This window comes from Procambarus clarkii, chromosome 20, assembly GCF_040958095.1.
Source record: "Procambarus clarkii isolate CNS0578487 chromosome 20, FALCON_Pclarkii_2.0, whole genome shotgun sequence".
NCBI classification, from domain to species: domain Eukaryota; kingdom Metazoa; phylum Arthropoda; class Malacostraca; order Decapoda; family Cambaridae; genus Procambarus; species Procambarus clarkii.
Genome location: NC_091169.1, coordinates 34,193,385 through 34,217,380, shown reverse-complemented (window position 1 = coordinate 34,217,380; position 23,996 = coordinate 34,193,385). Strand labels below are relative to the sequence as shown.

The window sequence follows — 23,996 nt, the reverse complement described above, 5'->3', positions numbered from 1 at the left end:
CAGTCTGCCATTCTTGGATGTACTAATAACAAAAACAGGAACCTCTTTAAGCACCAACGTATATACCAAGCCCACCAACATAGGATTATGCCTGAACGGTAGAAGTGAGTGCCCCCAAAGATACAAAGCCAGTGTTCTCAATGCTTATATTCGTCGAGCGCTTACCCACTGCTCTGAATGGAGCAACGTGAGTAGAGAGTTTGAAAGAGTAACTCAGGTATTGGTGAACAACGGATATAGCAACGCGGAAATAAACGCTGCTATAAGAAGACACTTGGACCGTTGGTATAATTCAGATCCTAGAACAGAAACCACAACACCCCCAATAAAATTATATTACAAATCAACCATGCACAGTGAACATATAAAAGAGGAAAGAATAATGAAAGAAATAATCCGTAAAGGAGTAAAAAGCACTACTCCTAACCAAAACATAAACCTGATAATATTCTACAAAACCAAGAAGACTTCCGAACTCCTTATCAAAAACAGCCCGAAGCCGACGGAGAACCCTCTACAGCAGTCAAGCGTTGTATACATGTACACTTGCCCCCACGAAGGATGTAACCTTCAATGTAAGTACATAGGTATGACGTCGACCAAGCTGACGAGGCGTTTGACATGCCATCTTCAATCTGGTGCCCCTAGGAATCACATGAGACAAGCCCATGACATTACTCTAACAAGAGAAATGTTGAACAAGAATACTTGCATAATAGACAAAACCCAAGATTCAAGAAGATTACAAATTCTTGAGGCAATTCACATAAGAATAGAGCGACCTACCTTGAACACCCAAATCACGGAACTATTTACTCTACCCACCATGAGAGTAAGGACAAGACAAGAACATATCGATGCCAACACAGAAGACAATGTCCAACATAACAGGCCAATTACACTGGATTAATCTTTGTGTTTAGATAGGAGATGACTCGTATGGGCCAATAAGCCTTCTGCAGCCCCTATGTTTATCCCTTATGTATCCCCTCATGTTTTCACCTTCATTGTATTATCACCTGACCTAATGCGGGTATAAAATCAACTAGTATTGTAAGATCTGTTCACTTGAGAATGAACCATGGAGGTTCGAAACGTCGTGCAAATTATACAAATAAGTGTAATACACTCTATAGTAAATCACTTCTTTTCTTCACCTTAAAAGTACGAAAATGAGTTTTGGAGAACTCCTATTTCAATTAAGCCCTGATGCTAAGAAAATAGTTAGAGGGATAGAAGCCCTAAACCAGAAAATAATATATATATATATATATATATATATATATATATATATATATATATATATATATATATATATATATATATATATATATATATATATGTTTCATTGAATATGACCGCATATTCTGTATTTATTATTTTCTGGTTTAGGGCTTCTATCCCTCTAACTATTTTCTTAGCATCAGGGCTTAATTGAAATAGGAGTTCTCCAAAACTCATTTTCGTACTTTTAAGGTGAAGAAAAGAAGTGATTTACTATAGAGTGTATTACACTTATTTGTATAATTTGCACGACGTTTCGAACCTCCATGGTTCATTCTCAAGTGAACAGATCTTTACAATACTAGTTGATTTTATACCCGCATTAGGTCAGGTGATAATACAATGAAGGTGAAAACATGGGGGGATACATAAGGGATAAACATAGGGGCTGCAGAAGGCTTATTGGCCCATACGAGGCATCTCCTATCTAAACACAAAGATTAATCCAGTGTAATTGGCCTGTTATGTTGGACATTGTCTTCTGTGTTGGCATCGATATGTTCTTGTCTTGTCCTTACTAGTAAGGACAAGACAATGAAACATAGGCAATGAAATATGACAATGAAAAAAGGTCATATTCAATGAAACATGTTTGAAAGAAAACCTGCTGCCAGTATACACCAATATATATATATATATATATATATATATATATATATATATATATATATATATATATATATATATAGCTCTGACCAAGAGCAAATACCTTCCCATCCAATTTAAGTAATCATGATGATACTGTGGTGTGATGTCAAGTAACAAATCGTTTCAAGTCACAATGACACAGAACATTCTCATCACAGTACATTCTCAGTTATTTAAATTGTGTGATTTAATTCTCAATTGTTGTATAGGCTATTAATAACATTATTTCGTCTAGAGTATCTGAGAGTTTACTAGACTTTAAGACTTAGTAACATAAACATTACATGTCATAGCGACACCAGTCATAGAGTTTATTGTAGGCTTTCTTAGTTATTAACTTTAGATTATTCATAATAACATGTTCCATTCAACATGAAATTTGCAAGACTTAAGTTTCTTGTATGTCCTTGACAATTACGGGACATCCATTATGTGTGTACTAACATACTAATATATTAACCTTAATACTAACTTCGGGATGGGTATGTCAGTACTCACCATTACACTGTGACCCGATAAATCTCCCCCCGGAGTTATGTTGGAAATTTCCAACACTAATACAGTACTATTGTATTACTATAAACTAGTATTAAAATATACTAATTACTGTAGTAACTAAAATTAACTAATAGTAGTGTTCACATGAACTAATTATTATATCTGTATAAGAATACTGGAATTCTTACGAAACCAAGTGCCAGTATTGCGTAAGATTCTACCTAATTAAACACATTTATATCCAGTGTGTTAGAGAATTCAATGTGATTCTCTAAAATTATCAGTATTCCGTGTGATAATATTTACGGATAACATAACTCACAAATAATTCCAAATCGAGAGTTTTTAGTTACAATTGTTATCAAGTAATGAATTTACCGTCATGCGTGAATGCCATGGAGAAAACTAAAATCTTCTCCATATCTTGTTTACTACCATAAGACGAGAAAGTAATAATATTTAACTCCCTAGAATTACATCCCAGTCTTTATTAAAGCATTTCAGCCACAATTACGAGAAATAATATTATTCGTGATAAATAATTTCTGTGGCGAATGTATAAGACACCACACCAGGTGTCTTGTTACTAACGCTTCGATTAATAAATCCAAGTGTCCGATTTGCCTTATTACGAACATTTATGCATTGATCCTTTTGTTTTAAATTCTTACTAATCATAACTCCCAGATCCCTTTCGCAATCCGACTTCGCAATCTCAGCACCATCTAGCTCGTATCTTGTAACTCTATCATCATTACCTAACCTCAGAACTTTACATTTATCAGCATTAAACTGCATCTGCCAATCCTTTGACCATTTCAAAACCCTATCTAGATCAACTTGAAGTGATAGTGAGTCCTCCTCCGAATTAATTTCCCTACCGATTTTCGTATCATCGGCAAATTTGCAAATGTTGCTACTCAAACCTGAATCTAAATCATTTATATATATTATAAACAACAGAGGTCCCAGGACAGAGCCTTGAGGCACTTCACTTACAACATTTTCCCACTCTGACTTGATTCCATTTCTACTAACTCTCTGTTTCCTTTTGTATAGCCATGCCCTAATCCAGCTTAATATAGCACCCCCAATACCATGAGACTCTATCTTTTTAATCAGTCTTTCATGTGGCACTGTATCAAAAGCTTTGCTAAAGTCAAGGTACACAACATCACAATCCTTACCACTATCAACTGCCTAAACTATGTTAGAATAAAAAGATAACAAATTTGTTAAACATGAACGGCCATTTATAAAACCATGTTGCGACTCAATTATTAATTTATGTTTTTCAAGATGAAGACGAATTTTATTTGCTATTATAGATTCGAGTAACTTTCCCACAATAGACGTTAGGCTAATTGGTCGATAGTTAGATGCAAGTAATCTATCTCCTTTCTTAAAAACTGGTATCACATTAGCAACTTTCCAAAACTCTGGTACTCTGCCTGATTCTCTATTGATTTATTAAATATGGTTGACAGTGGGTCACAAAGCTCGTCTTTGCATTCTTTAAGCACCCTGGCAAACACTTCATCCGGCCCTGGGGATTTGTTTGGTTTGAGTTTTACTATTTGTTTAAGAACATCCTCCCTGGTAACTGCTAAACTCGTCAACCTGTCCTCGTCCCCACCCACATAGACTTGTTCGGCTGAAGGCATATTGTTAAGTTCCTCTTTAGTAAATACAGATACAAAATATTTATTAAAAATACTACTCATCTCTTCATCACTATCTGTTATTTGACCTGTCTCAGTTTTTAATGGACCTATCCTTTCCCTAGTCTTAGTACGATATAACTGAAAAAAACCTTTAGGATTTGTCTTTGCTTGCCCTGCTATGCGAACTTCATAGTTTCTTTTTGCTTTCCTTATCTCTTTTTTAACATTTCTAACCAGTTGTACGAATTCCTGTTCTAAAGTGACCTCCCCATTTTTAATCCTTTTGTACCAAGCTCTCTTTTTACCTATAAGGTTCTTCAAATTCTTTGTTATCCACTTTGGGTCATTAGTATTCGATCTATTCAATTTGTATGGTATACTACGTTCCTGTGCTTTGTTTAGAATATTCTTAAATAAGTTATATATTGAATCCACATCGAAATCCCCATTTAAGTCACCTATCGCTGGGTTCATGCCTCGCTCCAAGACCGGCCCACACCCCATACCCAAGACTTTCCAATCAATTTGACCCCAAAAATTTCTTAGGCTATTAAAATCAGCTTTTCGAAAATCTGGCACTTTAACAGAATTTTCTCCTATACCAAGGAGACTTCATGGTCTCCTTGATTATATAGACTACGTCTAGGTTTGCAAACCAGCAAATAGTAGAACCAACTAGGAAGGAGAACACGCTGGACCTCATTTTCACTAATAATGATGAATTGATCAGGAACATAATGATTACAAATACCTGTTACTCAGATCACAACTTAATTGAAGTTATGACAACCATGGGGAGTAGACCTTCAAAACCAGTCCAGATTCCCGGTGGAGGAGATTTCAGCAAATTCAACTTCAATAATAAACAGATAAACTGGGAGCAAATAAACCAGGATTTCACAGAAATAAACTGGGAAGAACAGCTAGAAAATGCAAACCTGAACCAGTGCCTGGAAAAAATAAGCTCAGTTGCACTAGAAATATGTTCAAACCGCATACCTCTAAGAAAAAAGAGGAAGAGATGCAGATTGGAACGGGAACGTCGTTCCCTATATAGGCGAAGAAAACGAATCGCGGAACAACTTGAGAGTCGCACCCTATCTCAAGAACGGCGAAGAAGGTTAGGTAGAGAAATAGAAACAATTGAACGGAAGCTACGAGAATCATACAAAACCCAGGAGAGGCAAAGAGAGCAAAAGGCCATCAGTGAAATAGAAAGAGATCCGAAATATTTTTTCTCCTATGCAAAATCAAGATCAAAAACCACATCTAGTATCGGGCCCCTGCGAAAGGGAGATGGAACTTTCACCGATGACAACAAAGAAATGAGCGAGCTACTAAGGACGCAGTACGACTCTGTTTGCAGCGAGCCATTAAACACACTAAAGATTGATAACCCAAATGAATTTTTCGTGGATACGATACCAACATCAAATCATATATCAGACGTCACTCTATCCCCACTGGATTTTGAAGAAGCCATAAACAGTATGCCTATGCACTCTGCACCAGGCCCGGATTCTTGGAACTCCATATTCATAAAGAACTGTAAAAAACCACTATCGCAGGCCCTCCACATTCTGTGGAGACAAAGCCTAGATACTGGCGTTATTCCTGATATACTAAAAACAGCAGAGATAGCACCACTTCATAAAGGAGGAAATAAGGCAGAGGCAAAAAATTACAGACCGATAGCGCTAACATCGCACATCATAAAAAATTTTGAGAGAATGCTAAGAAGTAAAATCACAAAATACATGGAATCACAGCAACTCTATAACCCCGGACAACATGGTTTCAGAACAGGGCGCTCTTGCCTGTTGCAGTTGCTGGACCACTATGATATGGCATTAGATGCTATGGAAGACAAACATAACGCGGATGTAATTTACACAGATTTCGCAAAAGCTTTTGATAAATGTAACCATGGTGTTATTGCACATAAAATGCGTTCAAAAGGAATTACCGGAAAAATAGGCAGATGGATCTACAATTTCCTGACCAACAGAACCCAATGTGTAATAGTCAACAAAATAAAATCCAGCCCATCAACCGTGAAGAGCTCAGTGCCCCAGGGTACTGTGCTTGCTCCAGTACTTTTTCTCATCCTCATTTCGGACATAGACAAGAACACAACCTATAGCACTGTATCATCCTTTGCAGATGACACTAGGATCTTCATGAGAGTAGGCAACATAGAGGACACAGCGAACCTCCAGTCAGATGTAGATCAGGTCTTTCTATGGGCTACAGAAAATAATATGGTGTTTAACGAAGATAAGTTCCAGCTCATGCGCTATGGAAAAAATGAAAATATAAAAACGGAAACCACGTACAAAACTCAGGAAAATCATAACATAGAACGAAAAGGCAATGTAAAGGATCTGGGTGTACTCATGTCGGAAGACCTTACCTTTAAAGAACACAATAAATTAGCCGTCACAACTGCAAGAAAAATGACAGGTTGGATAACAAGAACTTTTCACACTAGAGATGCTATACCGATGATGATACTTTTCAAAACGCTTGTGCTCTCTAGAATGGAGTACTGCTGCACAATGACAGCACCTTACAAAGCTGGAGAAATTACTGACCTGGAGAGCGTGCAGAGATCCTTTACTGCTAGAATCCACTCAGTAAAACATCTAAACTATTGGGACCGACTAAAGAGCCTAAAACTGTACTCCCTTGAGCGCAGGCGGGAGAGGTACATAATAATTTACACGTGGAAAATATTAGAGGGGCTGGTCCCAAACCTGCACACAGAAATAACATCACATGAGACCAGAAGATATGGCAGGATGTGCAGAATACCCCCGTTGAAAAACAGAGGTGCAACTGGTACTCTGAGAGAGAACTCTATCAACATCAGAGGTCCGAGACTGTTCAACACGCTTCCACTACACATAAGGGGCATAACTGGCCGACCCCTCACAGTGTTCAAGAGAGAACTGGATAAGCACCTCCAAAGGATACCTGATCAACCAGGCTGTGACTCGTACGTCAGGCTGCGAGCAGCCGCGTCCAATAGCCTGGTTGATCAGTCCGGCAACCAGGAGGCCTGGTCGACGACCGGGCCGCGGGGACGCTAAGCCCCGGAAGCACCTCAAGGTAACCTCAAGGTAGGTAAGGTAGGTTACAGATGCAACTGGGAGATTGGTGAAACCCGACAGAGAGAGTGCATCTTCTGCCAAACTGTCACAGAAAAGCCATTACTTCACTACCTTCTGGAATGTGAAGCAACCAATGACCTTAGAAGAGCTTTAAGAGTTCATGAATCATGCAGTGGCCACCCTGAAGCCATCAACACAGCCACTCTCCTGGTCAACAAAGGTGTTCAGCAGCTGGACACCCTCATAAAGACTGTGAAGCAGTATCCTCCCCCGCGATAACAGCTTGATGGTTAAATGCAAACTCAGAATACAGAGAAAAAAAAAATTGTACCACATACGGGCTATTCATGCCCGTGTCACCTCTTGGGTGGCTTAATCTTCATCAATCAATCATCTAGGCAAAATCACAACCATCAGCGGAGTCTCCTTCGGACTGATGAGTGTGTCTCCCACGGGCCACATGAAACAGCTGTATCCGAGTTTATAGAGCCCGTTGAAATATACGGTAATTTATAAAGTGAAAAAACCGCGGGAAACAAGTTTCAGTTTAGTGATAAAAGGAACCTTACTCTGTGTGGTGGACAAGACTAAATACTTGGTCAGAACGACAGGAGAAACTACCTATACGCAGTTGTGATTAGGTCTAGATTAACACCGCCGTCCCGCTTTACGTTCTTGTGTGTTTCAATCTCCCATACTGTGTTATAAAGGAATATCTCCCCCATCACACGGGATATAGAGGACCTACGACGTCACAAACGTTTCACCCAGCGGAAACCTGCCTTCCACACCACAAGGAAACAGTAAGTGCCAAAAAAGAGTAAGGTAAGTCAAGGGGGTCATGAGCAGTCACCCTAGGACTCATGAGTTAAGTAACTCTTGCCCAGATTGGCCAGTCCCGGAGCCCCAGACCCAAGACTTTAAGCTTAACATACAATCCCCCCTGCCAACAATGAAACCCTACACAAACCCTAGACGCCCCTTAACTAGGGCAGCTAGCAGGAAACCAGTGGGCACAACCCACTCCTTCACTAGACCTCTCACTTTCCCCCCTATCAGGGACACCTAGTGACACGTCACCGCCCCTTACCCCAGCCCAGGTACAAACCCCCCCAGAAACGTCACAGACGAACACCCAGCTGCAGAATGCCCGAACTACCATATCCCGCAATGGATTGGTTGACCTGTCAGCACAACCAGCTGATGCATGGATGGACCTCATAAAGGACCTCCAAGGCACGCCGGAAACCGCCCCCGCTCTGGCCAGCTTACCAAGCCTTTGGGCAGAAGCAAGGGTCTGGTACGGAGCAGGGGAGAGAATATTACATTCCCTCCCTTTCGCTAGGCCAGATTTGGACCTCCTCACAGTAGAATCCAACATCACAAGGAATATTAGGGACATCTTTCTCTCTGAACGGCCTTTTGTCGACACAGAACTCACATAGAAAGAACTGAAAGTGGTGGAGATCCTACGCCCAATCTTTTCAACCATTGATCACCTCAGAGAGAGATCGCATCAGATCCAAAAGGCGGCTAACTGGGACAAAACCCCAGGTCTTCTGACCCAAGCCCCTACCTTCCCTTTCTTCTCGGTAGATATGCCCCTCCCCCCAGCCCTTGAAACGTACATGGAATATTTCTATGAAAAACACGCTAGGGAGTCAACAGGCCTGTACACCCTACTTTTAAAAGCTTCCATCACAAGGGAACACACCAGGGTAGAGGAGGTGGTCACATGCCTCCTGGAGGGAGGGTATACAACAGAGAGAGTGGGTCCAGTCCTGTGGGCTGCTTATAACAAGAGGACCAAAGCCACTTGCAATGCGCCCCTGGAACCATTTTCGGGTAAGCTACTGGTGAAAACAAATAGACACACTGAGCCATATTCAGTTTTTCGTAAGATACCCACCACAGACACACGTACGGCACTCAGAGAAGCCGTTCACGAAATAATCGCCCCTGGGGGGCCCAAAAGTGGTGACGGGACTCAGACCCCTTCATGCTGGGATTTAACCCTAGACACCCACGAATCACTGGTCAACCAGGTGCTACCCCAACCAATAAGTCCCTCCAGAAAAACCCAGGGACAAGGCCAGCGACAGAGGTCTAGGGATAGGGGCAAGGAGAAACAGAACTCATCGCCACAACAAAACTTACAAAACAAGAGAAAAAAGAAAGTTAGCATCTCCCCGGACAAACCATCAGGTAGGAGGGACACGACCCCATCCCCCCGGAGAGGTTCCCCAACTCTTAGGAAGACAAAAAGCAGAAGCAAAACACCCACAGACAGAGACACATCACACACCCATAAACCCTCCCTCCCCAAAGTGCGATCTGGCCCCCCCAGCACTGGACGCCCTCGAGCCTCAACCCCGACCAGGCGCAGTTCGGGAAACAGCAGATCCAGGACGCCCCCCGATCAAACGGGGGGACAAGGAAGAGGGACAGAACCCCCAGAAAGCGTCCCCAAGGGGGAAGAGAAAGAGGGAACGGGTCGAGAAATGGCGACAGGAGCTGGTCACGATGCGGAGGGAGAAGAAAAGAAAGAAGGAATAAGTAAAACAAACAGTGGTCTCCGCGGTCCGAATTACGGACGAGGAGAGGGAGCTCCTGGGGAAAGGGCTTACCTTTGTCCCGGGACCCCCCCCCCCCCCCCCACGGCACAAGAGAATTGAGTATGTCAATGACGCCATGAGATCCTTGGAGGACAAGGTCAACGAGACGTGGTCGAGACTAAGAGTGACAGAACAGATGTTAGACACTTCCCCCCCTCCCCGAACACACAGGGGTCCCCACTCACTCTCAGCAAAGTATATGAACCCCCGTCTCCAGAAATCCCAAACCCCCTTCAAACTCAATGGCCTAAGTGACTGTATGAACCGCTTGACTTCCTCTCTTATAGCACAGGTTGACGAACGCCGGCTGTATAACCTCCAACCGGAACTCCGTTCAGCCCTGCGATGATTGGAAGCAAGAAGGGACATTGTCATTAAACCAGCGGACAAAGGAGGGGCAGTGGTAATCTTGAAAAAAGAAAATTACTGCAGGGAAATGGATAGACACCTGATGGACGGGACGACATACCAACAGGTGACAAACGGAGAGACAGCCCTGAGGAACGCCCAGACTAGGAGTAAGTCTCTGGTACTTTCTCTTTCCAAGAATAATGGCAGGGGAGGCATCCTGAAACCAGCAACCAGGGATTTCTTTTTAGCCTTCCGCTCGAAGTTGCCAAACATCTACCTCCTCTCGAAAATTCATAAAGGCATAGATCCAATTACAGGCACATGTCCTGGCCGCCCAGTCCTCAGCGGCTGCAGTGCCCCGACCCGCCGAATCTGTACAGCACTACTGAACCCTCTACTCAGACTCCTGGACGAACGGTTAGTAGATACAACAGATTTCTTAGTTAAAATAGACGAAGTGAATAAGAAATGGGGCCCTGTCCCGGATGGTGCAACTCTTTTCTCCCTAGATATAATATCCCTGTATCCAAGTATTCCCCAGAGAGAAGCAGCAACGGTGGTTGCAGACTACTTCGAAAGGAACGTACACCGGATCCGCAGGGACCTGAAGGAAGCAGGAATCTACACCCCTCCATCGAAGAACCTCCTCATAGAAGCCATTCTACATGTGATGCGGGATACGATCCTGACCTTTGAAGGTAAGACCTACAGACAAATCAAAGGAACAGCGATAGGAACCTCGAGTAGCGTAGCCATCGCGGAGATCTTTGTTCACGAGGTTTTCGAATTTAGGAGAGAAGACTTACCAACGGGACCAAGGATATATTACAGATATATCGACGACATATTCGGCATAATGCTGGGACCAATGGGGAACCTGGACGTGTTCTATTCATAGGCAAATTCAGTACACCAGAACCTGAGTTTTACGATAGACAGGAGTGAAACAGAGCTAAACTTTCTGGACACGACCGTCTACATAAACCCAGCAACACGACAATTGGAGACGAAGGCTTTCTACAAACCGACAAATCTCCATACATACTTGCAGTACCACTCCAGCCATCCACAACCACTTAAGAATTCGCTCCCCTACTCCTTGGGTTTGAGACTGAAGAGAATCAACACATGCCCCCACTCCCTGGGGGAACAACTTGAGGACCTGTGGACATTTTTCAGGAACAGGGATTATCCTGAGGAAGTGCTCGACAAAGCAGCGAGGAAGCTGGAACAGAAGATACGGGAGGAACTACTCCAACACACTGGAAAGAGACACCAAGACAGGGACATCTTGGTGACAACCTACTTTGATGGCTTCGAGAAACCCATGAAGCAGGTTATGAAACGACTCTGGACCTGGCTGGAACAGAAGTTTGGAGACCACCCTTCATGGAGGAAGTTTCCTAAGAGCCCACCCATGCTAGCCTGGAAGCGAAATAAGTCCCTGAAGGATAAATTGATCTCTGCGGCATTAAAAATACAAGGGAGATCCAAGACAGAGACGGAGCAGCGTGCATTAGAAATACATTAAAAATCAATTAAGGATGCGTGACAGTATCCATGGCAATTAAAAACACATTAAGAAAACTGTTCTTGGGGATAAGGTGCACTAGGGGGAACAAAATGGCCACATGACACAAGATTGAGTCGAGGCCCATCAATTAAAAAGCAGCGCGCATTAGAAAACCATTAAAAATCAAGTAGGGATGCATGACAGTATCCATGGCAATTAAAAACACATTAAGAAAACTGCTCTTGGGGATAAGGTGCACTAGGGGGAACAAAATGGCTATATGACACAAGGTTGAGTCGAGGCCCATCAAATAAAAACCTATCACATCTGTTCCATCCTATGGAACATCTGATATCCTTGTGATCACGTCTGTTCCATCCTATGGTACATACGCTGTCCTTGTGAGCACATCTGTTCCATCCTATGGTTCATCTGATATCCTTGTGATCACATCTGTTCCACCCTAAGGTACATCTGATATCCATGTGATCACATCTGTTCCATCCTATGGTAAATCTGATGTCTTTGTGATCATATCTGTTCCGTCCAAGGTAATGAGAGCATGGGAAGGTAACGAGTGGAAGGGAAGGAAACGAGAGCATGGGAAGGTAACGAGTGGAAGGGAAGGTAGCGAGAGCATGGGAAGGTAACGAGTGGAAGGGAAGGTAGTGAGAGCATGGGAAGGTAACGAGTGGAAGGGAAGGTAACGAGAGCCTGGGAACAGAGATAGAGAGAGGGCTGGGAGCATATAAATAAGCTAAGATAAGACTATCTGGTCAGAGGTAGCCTGCAGCATGTTGGTGAAGCTGACGACGCTGACGGTGCTGGTGCTGCTGGTGGCGCTGACAGCACACACGATGGGTAAGGCTTGGTCCGACTTCCTGCTCGCTCACATCGTGCTGCCCTCCACTGCTCGCTCATATATACACTTAGGGCTGCCCTCAACTGCTCGCTTATATATACACTTAGGATGCCCTCCACTGCTCGCTCATATATACACTTAGGGCTGCCCTCCACTGCTCGCTCATGTATACACTTAGGATGCCCTCCACTCCTCACTCATATATACACTTAGGAAGCCCTCCACTGCTCGCTCATATATACACTTAGGGCTGCCCTCCACTGCTCGCTCATGTATACACTTAGGATGCCCTCCACTCCTCACTCATATATACACTTAGGATGCCCTCCACTGCTCGCTCATATATACACTTAGGGCTGCCCTCCACTGCTCGCTCATGTATACACTTAGGGCTGCCCTCCACTGCTCGCTTATATATACACTTAGGGCTGCCCTCCACTGCTCGCTCACTGGTGTTGTGAGCGAGCGAGCTGTCATACACACTGGTGTTGATAATGGTTAATATACCTTAAAGAATTTAACTTAGGCCTTTCTTGACTAGGCTCTGTCCTTCCCGCACCCCAGACCATTGCCCACTGCATATTTGGGTGAGGCTAGCACTAGGGGTCTGGCCTCCGATTTTGGACAAATATTACATGATTAGTACAAATAGGGAAGAGGGGTTCTTTTGAAAAACAGCCGGCTTCCTGTCCTCGTCGAGGCCACTAGAGATATAATGACAATCGGGTATATTCAGGTAGAAGTCAACTGTCAATCAACTGGTGTACAGATACCTGAGCCTACTGGGCTCTATCATATCTTCATTATAAACTGTGTATGGAATCAGCCTCCACCACATCACTGCCTAATACATTCCATCTGTTTACTACTCTTGACACTGACAAAGTTCTTTCTAACGTCCCTGTGGCTCATTTGGGTACTCAGTTTCCACCTGTACTCACCTATTCTCACCTATACTCACAAACCTGTGTTATGTTTGTGTTGTCATTAGAGCACAGCTTGATCTAGTCTGGGCTAGTCTAGGCAAGATGGCTAAACTAGGCTGGGCTAGTCTAAGCTAGATGATTAAAGGCTAGGCTGGGTTAGTCTAGGCTAGGTGACTCAAGGCTAGGATGGGCTAGTCTAGGCTAGGTGAATAGACTAGGCTGGGCTAGTCTAATTTAGATGACTCTAGGCAAGGCTGGGCTAGTCTAGGCTAGGTGAATAGACTAGGCTGGGCTAGTATAGGCTATGTGAATAGACTAGGCTGGGCTAGTCTAATTTAGATGACTCTAGGCTAGGCTAGTCTAATTTAGATGACTCTAGGCTAGGCTGGGCTAGTATAGACTAGATGTAGGCTAGGCTAGGTGACTAGGCTGGGATGGGCTAGTCTAGGCTGGGATGGGCTAGTCTAGGCCAGATGTAGGCTAGGCTGAGCTAGTCCAAGCTAGATGACTAGGCTAGGCTGGGCTAATCTAGTCTAGATGACTATATGCTAGGCTAGGCTAGTCTAGGATAGGTAAGTGTAGGCTAGGCTGGGGTAGCCTAGGCTAGATGAGACTAGATTAGGTTGGGATAGACTTGGCTAGGTGACTAGGGTAGGCTGGACTAGTCTAGGCTAGGCGACTAGGCTAGACGGGCTAGTCTAGACTAGGTGAGTCTAGACTAGGCTGGGCTAGTCTCGTCTAGGATAGGCTAGGTGTGTTACAAGAGAAGGAGTGAGGTGGATGGTTGATGGACCCCATTAGATACTAACGGGACCTCACCAGCTGACGCTTGATAACACCATCACCTGTGTCCCCTCACACCCGCGCCTCACAGCCCTCACACTCAGCAGTGAAAACTATGACCCCTCACACACCCGTGCTTCACAACCTTTACACTCAGCAGTGATAATTGTGACCCTCACACATACCCGTGCCTCACAACCCTCACACTCAGCAGTGATAACTGTCACCCTCACACCCGCGCCTCACATCCCTCACACTCAGCAGTGATAACTGTGACCCCTCACACACACCCACACCATCACAACCCTCACGACCCATTGCGATAACTGTGACACCTCACACCACTCCTGTGCCTCACAACCCTCACACTCAGCATTGATAACTGTGACTCTCTCACACACCCTCGCCTCAAAACCCTTACACTCACCAATGATAACAGTGACACTCACACACACGCACTGTGAGGAAAATGACCCCACTGAGGCCAATAGAGTACATGTTGATTAAATAATAAATATATAAAAAATCAGATGTCGGATTTATATAGTCAGTCATGCTCCCTTGTGCTTATTTGCTGGAATTATTTGGCTGACAAATTGGGGTTTAATTTGGTTAGTTGATTCTGACGATTGAATAGTCAATCATTAAAGTCTAGTATGGTTCTGAGACTTGAGTGAGTTCAGTGATATTAGTCGCAATGAATTGTAGCTTTTTAGGCTACTGTTCACTGATTTGCCACTGAGACCTCATGAAACATCTTCATCTTTAAATGATGATATCAAGAACAACCTCTGTTGTTATAGTCAGCTGTAATCTCTTAAGTATAATGCTACTGGAGTTGTATAATCAGCTGACAAAATTAGATTTATATTGGTATTGGTTGTCTGCAGGCATTGGACTCCTCAGTCTTGATACTGAACCTGTGAGTAATTTGCCTCCTGCAGAATTTAGCATGTTTATGCCCTGATATTTAGTTGGGCTAATGAAGAATTGGTGGTAGTAGTACCTACAAGGATTCCGATGTCAGTAAGGTGATCAGACTTAATTTTATCTGCCAATTTTATTCTTCTATCTCTTAGGAATTTGGCAGTAGCTCCCAGACCTTGCACTTGTAGGTCTATTGGAATTGTGTCCACCACAATGACTGATACTTGACAGCCGTAGCTGCCTAATCGTACTGATGGCTGTACCACCTGGTAGACCTGAGGTCCTGCATCAGCTAAGAACCCCGAAATATTTAAAGTCACTTGTTTCACCAGCTTTATTTGTAAATCATCTGCCACCTTTCTAGTGACAAATGTTCTCTGGGACCCTTGATCAAACAACCCACGTGTATGGACCCTGGCCCTTTAGTATTTTTAATCTTTGTTGATAGGACACAGATTTTCTGTCACACCTTGCAGTACTGTACTGTGGTGGGAATGTTATCTTCCACCTTGGGGTTTGGAGACTATTTTTGTGCCTTCGCACAATGCTGCATGGTGCTGACCCTTGTTACATCTATTACAGGTGTGTAATTGGCTTCACAGTCGAGGAGGTTGTGTTTCCTGAGGCACCTCGTGCAATGTTGCAACTCCTTGAGTCGTTCGACACGGGCGTCACAATCAGGATAGTTGGGGTACATTGAATGTTTCTCTTGGCAAAACAAACATGTTCCATATCCGACAGAACCCTTTGGAGTCACCGTCTTGATGACATAGTAACTATAGGTTTGAAGGGTCTCACTGCATATGTGCCCATTCTGCCTTGGTTTCAGTTTGATGTGGAAATAGATGGTCGAAATTTAGAAGGGAGGATTTTATGTATTCTTTGTTTGATTATTATTACTTGGGTCCTCCATGGAATTCGTCGGTTTAGACTTGTCAGTTGAAGAACCTTTTGCTGGTACTATTGTCTCATGGGCTCTTATTCGGTTCACCGTCATCCTTAACCTATCAAATATTTTATCCAGGGTGAGGATTGTTGTCCGATAATGAGAACAGATGGAGGATAAAATTTCTTCGGGGAATTTACTCTGAATCTTTAATCTTAACACCCATTCTGCTCCAGGTACATCTGCCTTGGCAGCAAGAACTTTGACTAGAGACTCCACTTGGAGTCTAAATTCTTGAATAACTTCAGCTGTTGTTTCTGGTGTTGGCATTGCTAAGTTTATAGTAGAGGTTAGCTAAAGGTATCTCTTGGTTACTACAGTTGATCTTTAACAATTGTATGGCAGTATCGTAGTCGTCATCACTTGAAATCAGATGATCAATAACTGCATTTGCTTCTCCCTTAAGGGTACTCCGTATATAAAGGATTTTCTTTGTTTCGTTATTGGAACTTCTAGAATTCACTAATGAATCGAACGTGTTCCAGTAACATTCTAAGTTTTCTTCTTCTCTGCTATGAAATTAAGTTAAATCAATGGCAGGTAGACGAACTTCAGTGATGGGTTCAGATGTATTAGCTCCTCGTTTTTGGTAGAGCATTTTGAGAGACAGTTTATATTTAAATGTTCTAAGAACTGTATTAATTTATCCAGGTGATCTTGGACATCCTCTTCATATTGTTCCGTTTCGGCATGGAAGGTGTCTAATTTGTCTAGTTCAGCATTTTGTTAAATGAGGCTTTGAATATAATTATTTCCAACCTTGGTATTTTTTTGTATTTGTTGTTTAGTCACCTCTATGTGGGTTTTTCAAGTACTTTAGGTGTCACATTTGACTGGATCATTTGATTACACTTGTTCAGTTGTCTAGTCACATGTCCTTTGTGATTCACATATGTACAACATAACTGGCACAATATACTGTTACTAGACATTTCGTGTGTTGTACTGGCTGCTGAATTCTTATTTTTTGGCCCCAAAATTCGTAGTGAAAATAACTGGAGTATTGGCCCATAAATCGTGAGCAAACACTGATAGTAATAGCCTAGAGTAAAATTTTACAGTCACTAGGCTGTAATCCTACCTCTTCTAGAGGTTAGCACTTAAAATTAACATATTTATAATCATACACACAAATGATTTGAGTGAAAACAGTGTCACTGGTGTTACCATCAGGTTAGCTCCTCAAAACCACCCCTGGTTGGTGCAGACACTAAATAACCACTCAAAGGTGCAATGATTATACAAAAACATTTATAAAATCGGTAAAATATAGAAACACAACTAAATGAACTTGTATAAATCACACCCAAAATAGGATTGGCAAAATTAATTAATCGCGTTAGGTACTCAATGTAGTACAATTAGACTATGGTAATAAATGGGACTAGGATTAACAATAATTAGCTCAACTAGTCATGATTAATATGGGACTAGTGCAATATATATTTAATTGTGATTATTTATATGTTAAATATTTTTCTATTCAAGATAAATTATATACAAAATTGGTGATATTAGCCTCTTATGAACTTCTAGTATTATTTAGAAGTATTAAGTAAGTAATTATCAATAGAAGGCACCAAACCGGGAAGGAGCACCATCAAATGTGCAGGATTATCAGGGGGCGCTAAATATCACCAAGGATGCCAATACGAGAACAGAAACTCATAAGGCAAACGATATTAAAAGTATCTGAGTCGCCAAGAATTTTATCGGGGGACAAGCGGCCGTGGGGGATGGTCGGAAAATAAGAAACACGCTCGTCCTGGAAGTCAGGACATTCAACAAGGATATGCACAACCGTAAGAAGGACAATGCAGTGTGAACAATAAGGAGCAGAGCGGTGCTCCATTAAGTGACCGTGAGTTAAACGGGTATGGCCAAAATGTATGCTAGCCAGAGCCGTTTCCCACCGCCGGTTACGGTGGCAGGAGAAAGGCCACTGGGACACACGACTCTTAAGAGTACGCAGTTTGTTACCAATAACAGAAGACCAACAACCTTGCTTTGGGCAAGGATGGAGGCATGAATAACTGGGTAAAAGTCGGAATAAGGAATACTTTTACGAGAGATGGGACAAGTGCGAATAGCTTCCTTAGTGGCAGCATCCGCACTCTCATTTAAAGAGACACCTACATGGCTGGGAACCCAGCAAAATGCAACTGACTTAAATTTACTGGAGATAAGAAACAGCCAGTGTTGAATCTCGACAACCACCGAGTGGACCGGATTAAAGGACCCTAACGCCATGAGGGTACTACGAGAGTCAACTACCACCACAAAGGAGGATTGACACCTGGAAAGCCGGAGACGAAGAGCACAGAGAATAGCATAAAGTTCTGCTGTGAAGATGCTAGCCTCCGGAGGAACGCGACACATATAAGTGAGGTCAGGAAAAACAACGGTGTGAGTAGCCCACACCGTCAGCAGACTAAGACCCATCGGTGAAGATGGGAATGGAGTGGGAGTGAGAAGAAAAGTGTTCATGAAAGACTATATATATATAGTCTATATATATATATATATATATATATATATATATATATATATATATATATATATATATATACATATATATATATATATATATATATATATATATATATATATATATATATATATATATATATATATATATATATATTTAGGGGTACCACCACTGGTTTAATTAAAGGGACCCACATCCTCGAAGAAGAAAATAATTAGTGTTCAGAGAAGACCTTGTGGATTCTCACTGAATACTTTAATCTTTTCCTCTCCTACCACCCCTATTATTTTTTTTTTATTTGATTTTATTGCAATGCTACAGTTTACAGAAAACACACACTTATATAACAATCAGTGTTCGAAGACCTCGTCCAGCTCCTCGGGGGTCGGGTGCGTACCCAAGATACAGCACGCATTTCCCCTCTGAACAGCGACACTGAGGCGCTGAAACATAAAACTGGCCGCTCTTGGGTCTCTAGTCTTCCCAATGAGTTCCTCGCCCAGCTCCTTCAGGAACTTAAGTGCACATTTACCCCAGGCGTCCAGAGTCTCAGAGCCTATTGGCACGAACCTGTAACAACGTTCTAGGTCCCTGTACTTGTTAGTTTTCTGGGTCTCCTTGAAGGTGGCCGCCCCGCCTCCCTCAGCTGCGCTGTAAGGTAGATAGGTATCGGCCAATGTGGATGCACAAGTGTAGTCCCACACGACCTGTTTACCTTCCCTCCACGGCTGCAGGGTGACTCCATCTGGGCGTTTTTGGCTGTTGTCAGGTCTGCACAACTGAGGTTCCCTTTGTGCTGGGCACCCAGCTGAAGCCAAACTTCTCTTGATGATGTCATTGACTGCTTCATGTCTGGCAATCTTTCCCTGTGTCTTACGACAGATGAGACCATGGCTGCCGTATTGGTCTGCCCGTGCATGGCCGCAAATACACCGGTGCTCGGTGGAGATAGGGGCGGCAAGGCGCAGAGCAACACCAATACTTAGGGTCCGATGGTCCAGGCGGGTGCCCAAGGCGGAATTAGGGACTGCCACCAGGAAGTCCCCGGCATGGGGCGCTTGCACAGCTAGAAGACGCGCTTTGTCCTTCCTGGAAGCTGCCTCCAGCAATGATGTGGCGATGTTCTCCACTATGGGGCTATCCCATTTGGACTGTTTGCAGTCATTTGGAAAAGTCGGTCGAGGATGAGAGTTGACGAGTGTGTCCCACTGACCGGCTCCTTCCGCGAATTTGGGATCATGAATCCCAATGGAGTCTCTTAGGTGTTCCGGTAGTATTTCCTTAACTAATTCACCTGTTGCACTGGTCGAGGATAAGAATGCTGGCAATGCTAACTGTGTCGCCTTGCGAATACCTATTCCCCCGAGTCTAACTGGGAGCGTTGCTTGGTCCCATTGGTCATGTTGCAGGGAGAGGTTTAACACTTTCACGGTTATTGACCTTAGGAGTGTGTCATATTCTGTTAATTTTGGGCTGTCGAAGGAGGGAGCACACCTTAGGAAATAGGTCAGTTTGGGCAAAGCCAGGCACCTTGTGAGAAGGTACAAAGCATCGTGGGCGTCCAAAGCCCCTATTCTTCCCTCCATCCTCCTCAGGTCGTTCAGGTTTTCTTCGAGGACTACCTCAATGGCGCTCGAGCCCAGAGGTGCCCCTAGCAGCACACTGTCGGTGGGAGCGATCACTTGGGCTCCTGGCAATATGGTTCGCACTGCATCTATGGTTGGTTGGCTAGATGAGATGATTTCACACTTTAATGGGTTTAGGGTGAGTCCTAACTCCTCTCCCTTAGATTTCACCAGCTGTAGATCTTCTAGCAGGGACTCCTGTGTTCCTGCCAGGGTGCCATCGTCCAGGAACCAGATGTTGAGTTCGCTGGTCAACCTGTTTGTGACCTCTTTAACAGCTATGCAAAAAAGAAAAGGGGCAAGTGGGTCTCCCTGCTGGACACCTTCTGCAGAAACAACTTCATGTTCCCCAAACAGCAGCGTCGATTCCCTACTGTACCCTGCTGAGACGAAGGGGAGTAGAGAAGGAAAGCTTGTTCGAACTGCTTCCAGTACCACATCCCTTTTTACCTGGTTGAAAGCATTTTTAAAGTCTAATTCAATTAATGCCTTATTTTCTGGGAAGTGCTTGATATAGGCTCGTGCTGCATGAGCTGCTGTTTCACAGCCATGGGGGACACCAAAACCTAGTTGATGGGGTCGAAGCATCGTCGCAGCGTCTATGCTAATTTTTCTGACAGCTGCCCTAGCAACAAGGCGCCGAAGTGTGTTACCCACGGCAATGGGTCTGACTCCACCATCTTTCTTCTTGAGGGCACAAAGGGATGCTCCAAAGAAAAATGGTTTAATTGTATCTGGGATCAACCCAGAGAGGCAGTCGTTGACAAACTTCGTGACCTCTGACAATAGTGTCTCGGCAACTTCTCCGAGAACTGGGTTTACCATCTCCTTGAGGTGCTGAGGTCTTACTCCAGTGTATCCCCCTGCCGAGCCTGGCGGAAATGACATGATGGCTTTGTATACCTCTGACGCTTGGAGAAATAGAGGTCCCATGCCTGGGACATTTGTGTCATGAGCAGTGGGTTCCCATGGTACTCTAGGAGGGTGCTTCTCTCTCAGCGAGTTGGCGGTAGCGGTATTTCTAGGGGCGATTGTGTCTTCGCTGGTAAGTAACCTAATTGCCCCTACTGTGTTGCCCTCTTCAATTTTTTTGGTCACTTGTGTTCCTAGTTTAAAATTGTCATTGGAACTCTTGGGTCTGCCACGACGGTTTTTGTGTTGAGGAGGGATGGGGATCAAGTTGTCAGCTCTGGGGAAATTATTTATTGCCCTAGTGACTGATGAGGCTAGCGACTTGCCTCCTCTTGCAGGTACGCCTAAGCAAATATTGCCAAACAGGAGCAAATTATGCCATGCTTTGATGGTGGCTGCAGCATTAAGATTTTCAGACCGTTCATTTACTTTCCTTAAAAGGTCTGTATATTTCCCTGCTGCAAATGGGCGCGCTGCTTTTGGAATGTGGGGAAGAGTTCTGGTGGTGGATGCTTTGATGGCCCCCAGGAGGTCATCTGATGACATGAAGTTTGCTGGTATGTGTGGGGGTGCCGGGGGGACCTGTGGGGCTTCTCTCTCTACAGGTTCCGTCCATGACTCCTCACAGCCGTTGTGTTGACGTAGGGTTCCATCGTTTCTAAGGCTGTGTGATTCGTCACACACCCGGCACGTTCCTCTGAGTCTGGGTCCTCTGGTTGCACGTCAGGGTGCACTGTTCCCAGGACCCTGTTCTTGGCTGAGGGGTTCCTGGTTAGTTGGTGGAGTTCCCTCCATCCCCCGGGCGGCCGGCGTGGGAGGGATGACAGGGGTGGTGGCGGCAGGGGTGGACACGGGTGGTGGCAGGAGGGGTGGCTAGCTGTCCCTCACACTCACCACTCCTATGAGTACTTGTGTCTCCCTCCCTTTTGGGAGGAACCTGAATGCCTGCTGTGACCTGTGCCATATCTGGGTGCATGGAGGGTAGCACATCTCTGCCACAAGCACAGTGAGGGCGGTGAATAGGTGGGTGGAAGACACCCAGGCGCAGGGTGGGCTGGGTGGTGGGATGGCAGGAGGTACTGTGGTGCGGTCAGGCCGGCGGGCGGGGAGGAGGTGGGGGTTGACCGGGCCTCGCTCAGCTTGAGGGGGTGTCTGGGTGACACATATATATATATATATATATATATATATATATATATATATATATATATATATATATATATATATATATATATATATATATATATATATATATATATATATATATATATATATATATATATATATATATATATATATATATATATATATATATATATATATATATATATATATATATATATATATATATATATATATATATATATATATATATATATATATATATATATATATATATATATATATATATATATATATATATATATATATATATATATATATATATATATATATATATATATATATATATATATATATATATATATATATATATATATATATATATATATATATATATATATATATATATATATATATATATATATATATATATATATATATATATATATATATATATATATATATATATATATATATATATATATATATATATATATATATATATATATATATATATATATATATATATATATATATATATATATATATATATATATATATATATATATATATATATATATATATATATATATATATGTATATATATATATATTGTGACGGTGTTCCCCTCCTTATATTTCTCCCACGCCTGCAGTAAGAGTCATGTCCACTTTACCCGAGCGTTCTCTACGTCGCAGGCATCGGTTTGGTATATGTGGGAGAAAGGAGTGTTCTCGGAGTGCCGAGAAATTTGTAAAAGAAGAGTATTTTGGCCTGTGGTTTAGGCCCTTTAGGAAGCCAATATGGCGCTGGCTCTTCTGTTTTGCCGCCAAAACTGTGTGACGTCAGTGACACCAGATTGGTCTCCGACAGCGACGTGGCACAGGGAGCCAATGAAAACCTCCCGTGGCGAATATGACGTCACGAAGGAAGGGGGGTCCGGTCATCGCGTCGCGCTGGTGCCATCAGTCTAAGACAGCACGTCAAGGAGGTCGGACGTGCGCTGGGGGGTCCTGTCAGTTGGACAGTTTACCCCGACTCCGGAGGACTTACACATCACCCGTGGTCTGCCATCACCTGTGGGGTCTTCCTTCGTTCATGTGTTGGACCAGAGAAGGAATTGACAGAATATTGAGCAACAAGTGCTCCAGGAACAGGTGTTGTGCAAGAGTGGAGTCTAGGCAGCGACGTATGCGACGGCTGATAGCTCCACAGTGATGATGTAGTGGATCGGCCAATCCTCCGGAGGGAATCAGTCTGACACGACACGTCAAGGTGGTTGGACGTACGAAGATTGGTCCTGTCAGTTTGACCGTTGTTTCCCGCTCCCATGGATTGTACGCGTCACCCGAAGTCTGCAAGTACTCTGTGAGGTCTTCCTTCGTTCATGTGTTGGACCAGTGAGGGAATCGACGGGATATTGAGCAACAAGTGCTCCAGGACAGGTACTGTGCAAGAAGAAGTGAAGTCTGTGCAGTGACGTATGCGACGTCTGAGGCAGTTCACCCGTTTGTGATGGCGTAGTGGCTGGACCGAGCCACCGGGAAGCAGTGGAAGAAGAAAACTATTCGGGAATCCGAACGACTGCAGCCGAGACGTAGGTGGGCAGCCGTAGCTGGGAGAAGTCGACGGCCGGGAGACCGACTCCAACCCTACAAGAAGTCGAGGAGGAGCACGGACCTGCAGTGAAAAGGCACGGAGACGACGCGCTTATGGTGG

General features: G+C 43.5%; 1 protein-coding gene across 6 annotated transcripts in view; it reads left to right on the top strand.

Annotated features, from left to right (window-relative positions):
- The first annotated feature begins 12,466 nt into the window (after positions 1 to 12,466).
- The window catches only part of LOC123755283 (uncharacterized), a 127,101-nt gene continuing 115,571 nt past the window's right edge, over positions 12,467 to 23,996 (top strand). For all 6 annotated transcript variants that reach the window (XM_045737743.2, XM_045737742.2, XM_045737741.2 and 3 more), the window contains exon 1: positions 12,467 to 12,547. In XM_045737743.2, coding sequence (XP_045593699.2) covers positions 12,481 to 12,547 — 67 coding nt within the window. In that variant the 5' untranslated portion in view covers positions 12,467 to 12,480. The remainder of the gene's footprint in view (positions 12,548 to 23,996) is intronic.